General features: G+C 34.8%; 1 protein-coding gene across 2 annotated transcripts; it reads left to right on the top strand.

Moving 5' to 3' along the window:
• The first annotated feature begins 539 nt into the window (after nt 1-539).
• On the top strand, nt 540-4,121 carry LOC137814395 (ankyrin repeat-containing protein At5g02620-like). 2 transcript variants are annotated; one of them, XM_068617104.1, is made up of 4 exons: nt 540-903; nt 1,135-1,652; nt 2,058-2,467; nt 3,073-4,121. In XM_068617104.1, the coding sequence occupies exons 2-4, from the start codon at nt 1,358-1,360 to the stop codon at nt 3,931-3,933; spliced, it is 1,566 nt and encodes a 521-aa protein (XP_068473205.1). In that variant the 5' UTR covers nt 540-903; nt 1,135-1,357; the 3' UTR covers nt 3,934-4,121. The 2 variants fall into 2 exon arrangements, with proteins under 2 accessions (XP_068473205.1, XP_068473206.1); XM_068617105.1 differs by having other exon boundaries at nt 585-903; nt 1,138-1,652.
• Nucleotides 4,122-4,949: the final 828 nt, after the last annotated feature.

A 4,949-nucleotide genomic window follows, 5' to 3' on the forward strand; every position in this document is an offset into this window, starting at 1 on the left:
TCTGACACTCATTTGATGGTTCAATTGTTTGCTACTCACTTGCACGGTTAGTTGTTTTCTCCCTTTATCAAAATCACTATCTCGATCAAAATTAGCTTGTAGTTCTTGTTCAACTTATAATAATAATTTTCTCAGTGATAAGATTATCCAGTTTATGTGCTTTTTGGTGATAAAACAATAAATTTATTTAAGACAGTTTTAAATTTTAATATATTTTTTAGAACCCTGCTTAAATAATTAAAAAAATATCCTACAAATTACAATATAACATATTAAAAATCACAAAAAAAGCTCGTGTATTTTATTAAAAATGTTTCACTTCTAATTTTTTATTTGCCCTACTTTACATATATGTATATATAGTTACGTAATATCTCTCGTACAATTGAATGAATAAATTAAATAGTATTAGATTGTTTTTAAACACGAGAAGGAAAAAAAAATGGAAACGTCAGATGTTCCTATTGAGTGGAAGATCGCAGTCAACTATCGAACATCATCTTGCCCGTTATGTCGTGCCATCGTGTCGTGGGACCATTGCATTCTATCGTATTCTATAGTATGAAAACTTGAAACTGCCAACCGGACCTAACTCCTGCATTCGTTTTCCGCGTTTTCCGCACTCCTCCTCCATTCACTCTTCTTCTTCTTCTTCTTCTTTTCTTCAGTTCTTCACCTCATGATTGCTTTTTTTTATCACTTTTTGAAGCATACTTGAACTGCTCCCTCGAAAGTGTTACCTTTTTCCTCCGTTTAACACGCGGGAGAAGGTTTTTCTGTTGCTTCTCTGCATTTTCCCACCTCCACTTCATTCAACTTCCCTTTTGAAGTTTTCTTATTAATACTATTTTCCTATTCACTTTCGCCGTGCCTTAGGAAGAGGAGCATATAAACCAGCTATCTGTAAGCGACCATGACTTATTCATGAACTATTGGTTAATTGTTGTTTTCTTTTCACTTCAATTAAATATTAATTGTTGCTTGCTTGCTTACCCATTTTTTGAGTTCATATAGATTTGTTGAATCAATATTGCCTTCCACCCCTCCTGAAAAAGATTATGCTTTCGATCAATTTTGGGTTCCTACTATTGCTTACCCTTTTAATTTTATTTTTGTGGCCTCTCTATGTACCAGAAGCTAGAAGCAAGAAGAAGAGAAGTCTGAACTGTGAACTCTGTAGAGGTCAGGATGAGTTTTGGAGTCAAGTGGACCTTGAGTGCTTACCCTGTCCTATACAGTTTTGAATTGCCGTCACAATTTTGCTTGGTGAATTGATAATCAATAGTTGTAAGGTGGCAGGAAATGTAAACTTGATAAGTTGGAGCTCCATTGAAGTGGTGAAGATACTTTGAAAAAGATGATGGAGAAACAATTGACAGGTATACGGGGTGATTCTCCCCTACAATCTGCAATTCGAGCTGGAAATTTAGAATTGGTTCGGGAAATCACCTCTCAGAGTCCAGAGGGAGAATTAAAGGAGCTTCTTTCAAAGAGAAACAACTCGTGTGAAACTGCCTTGTACGTTGCGGCTGAAAATGATCATCTTGATATAGTGAAGGAATTGATTGGATACTATGATATTGGGTTGGCCGGCTTCAAAGCTCGAAATGGATTCGATGCATTCCACATCGCTGCTAAGAATGGACACTTGGGTAAGTCTCTTAATGATCTCAAATGGGTAGGTGTAGAATCCTTATTATTAGTAACTACATACTGTATGTTGGTCCACTTGACATTGTTATACCAGATTGGGGTGTTTGCTAAACCCATTTGAGCATACACGCACTGTTGCAGTAATTTAACTTCATTTTTTAGGAATGTTATGATACATATTTTAACAATTATTGCTTAATTTGTCAAGAAGCTTGGTTATGTTGATTTGCTACCCAATATGTACTATTTATCTAAGGTTTAAATAATTTTTCTTTTTCAAGTTTGCCACAATCTGTGCATGCTAGCTTTTTAGGTTTAATAGACTCTTATTTCTAAATTATATCATTATTATCAATTTAAACTTTGGATTTGTCTGAATGATTTTCACTTTTACTTGATTGCAGAGATATTGAAGGTCCTCATGGAGTTTATTCCTGAAAGTTCAATGACTGTTGATCTGTCAAACACTACTGCTTTGCATACTGCTGCAGCACAAGGACATCTTGAGGTAGTCAATTTTCTCTTGGAAAATGGTAGCAGCTTGATAACTATTGCGAAAAGCAATGGGAAAACTGTGTTGCATTCTGCTGCAAGAAATGGTCATGTAGAGATAGTCAAGGCCCTTCTGAACAAAGAACCTGAAATTGCAGTGAGAATGGATAAGAAGGGGCAGACAGCACTCCATATGGCAGTTAAAGGACAGAATCTTGAGTTGGTGGATGATCTTGTGAAACTGAATTCATCTTTGGCTAATATGGTGGACGCCAAGGGAAACACTGCATTGCATATAGCAACCCGGAAGGGTCGTTTACTGGTAAAAAAACGCTCTCCTTTTTATGTTATATTTCTTAAGATGTATCGTTCTGCGTCAACAGAACTTGTGCTTTCACTTCTTGCCATCAGATTCTAGAGTTCATCATCATCAAAGATAGTGAACAAACTAAATTTTCTTTATTAGCTCAAGAATGCTTTCTTTCTTTGATACTTCAGAAAGGGTCTGTTTTTTATAACATTGTTTAACAGATGGCTTATTTCTATCAGCCCTTTATAGTAATTAAAATTTAAAACGGAGATTTTTTCAAAAGTAGATGTTTGTTTGTGTCCTGGTTAAAATAAGAGAAACTAACTTCAAAGTTTAAACTTGCTTATTCAGTGTCCGCGGTGGCTGGCATGTCACTAGTGTTATAAATGCAAGCATAATGTTGTGATATAATAAATGAGTGGGTGAAAATATAACAACTTGTTTAAACTGTTTTTTTTTGGGTGGTTTGTTATGTAAGTCTTACATTGTAAATTTTAATATCCTCAAAAAATTGCATCAGTCCTAGCTTAACTTGTCTAAATTGATTAACTTATACAGTTTGATTAGGTTCTGCAACCATAGTAAGTAAACTTAATCTATAGGTACTAATCTTGCAGGTTGTTCAGAAGCTACTAGATTGCAGAGAAATAGACAAAGATGTTATTAACAAATCTGGAGAAACTGCCTTAGATACTGCAGAAAGAAATGGTCGGTTGGAAATCTCCAACTTTCTGCAACACCGGGGAGCTCAAAGTGCCAAGTCCATCAAGTCACCTAATACAAACACAGCCCTTGAGCCCAAAAGAACATTGAATGACATAAAAAGCGGGGTTCATAACCAGCTGCAACACACTTTTAAAACACACAGACGCATGCAAGGTATAGCGAAGCGAATTAACAAAATGCACACTGAGGGGCTTAACAATGCAATCAACTCCAACACTGTGGTTGCTGTCCTAATTGCAACAGTTGCTTTTGCTGCCATATTTAATGTCCCGGGCCAGTATCCTGAGCAACAAGATAAACTCTCTCCTGTAATGTCTCCTGGGGAAGCATATATTGCTCCCGATATTGGATTCAAGATATTCATAATCTTTGATTCTACTGCCCTCTTCATATCATTGGCTGTTGTGATTGTCCAAACATCAGTGGTTGTTATTGAGAGGAAAGCAAAGAGACAAATGATGGCAGTAATAAATAAGTTGATGTGGGTATCTTGTGTGCTAATTTCGGTGGCGTTTATTGCAATGTCATTCATAATTGTTGGAGATCATAAAGAGTTGGCTATAGCAGCCACAGCTATAGGGACAGTGATTATGGCAGCAACTTTAGGAACACTATGTTATTGGGTGATTGTTCACCGCCTTGAGGCCTCAAGATTGCGAAGTCTTAGGACAACAATGAGCAGTAGGCAGTCAATGTCTATGTCAATGATGTCAGGATCGGAGAATGAATACAAGACAGTGTACGCCGTATAACTTTGATTTCTACCATTTCAGAGTTTTTCTCCTTTTTTGTCAAATTACACTAACATTGATGTAGGTGTTTGTTTCTTAGCAAAACAAACATTAACTAATGCTACAAAAGCATTCATGCCTTTGCAGAACACAGACAAAAAGTGTAATCATTGTCCACTTTATATGTGATTGATCATTCTAAATTGATAGTCTTTGGATGATGTTTATTTTCTACTTAGCTTCATCTTAAAATAAATATTATACAAACTTATTGTTTCTCTATAGAATTGTATTTATAGATGAATTATTATGGCTTGCAAGAAGATTGCAGTTAATGAGTTACTAGTAATTCTTACCTTGCCTGATTTTATGAATTTCTGTTTTAGAAAAGAGTATCTTTTGTTTCCCTTAATTAGCATCAAATAAGAGATCATGGCCACCACCAAAAAAGAAAAAGGAAGAGTGAAGTAGTATCACTTCTGCATCTTGATCCTATCAAGTGATATTTTATTATTATTATGAATAAGACTACTTACTTTGACCACCTGATTTGTGTATATATAATAACACAGAATGAAAAGGAAAAGGCAAACAGAAAGATTTGCTTTAGGGATTACTGGCAAGTGCCAAAGACTGCCAAGTGTACCACTTTACTCCGTTAAATGAGTGTCCACTTTGTATGATTTGGGAAATAAAATAATACTGTGGCAAGACTTGTAATTGTCTGAATATATTAGGTTAAGTTTTCTTTTGTTCACCTATAGAATCGGCAGAGTCAGAAATCAGTGTAATTTCTTGTCGCAATCTATGATCTTGTTGAGTCTTATTTATATATTTAATTTTGTTGGTGTTGAATATAACAAGATATTTTCATTATCTTGACTAACAAAACATTTATAATATTTTTAGTAACCGCCTCTTAAATGCTTATGACGAGTTACTTAAAAATATTTATTTTAACAATTAAAAAAAATAAAAAATAAAGAATCAGATGTAGTTAAGTGCATTTGTGTGCAGTTCTAAAATTAAAATATTTA

The sequence above is a fragment of the Phaseolus vulgaris genome, chromosome 1, assembly GCF_000499845.2.
Source record: "Phaseolus vulgaris cultivar G19833 chromosome 1, P. vulgaris v2.0, whole genome shotgun sequence".
In the NCBI taxonomy this organism is placed as follows: domain Eukaryota; kingdom Viridiplantae; phylum Streptophyta; class Magnoliopsida; order Fabales; family Fabaceae; genus Phaseolus; species Phaseolus vulgaris.

Coding starts and splice junctions, on each gene's coding strand:
- LOC137814395 (XM_068617104.1), top strand. CDS start 1,358: ATGATGGAGAAACAATTGACAGGTATACGGGGTGATTCTCCCCTACAA. Junction 1,653..2,057: donor TGCTAAGAATGGACACTTGG/GTAAGTCTCTTA, acceptor ACTTGATTGCAG/AGATATTGAAGGTCCTCATG. Junction 2,468..3,072: donor CCCGGAAGGGTCGTTTACTG/GTAAAAAAACGC, acceptor CTAATCTTGCAG/GTTGTTCAGAAGCTACTAGA.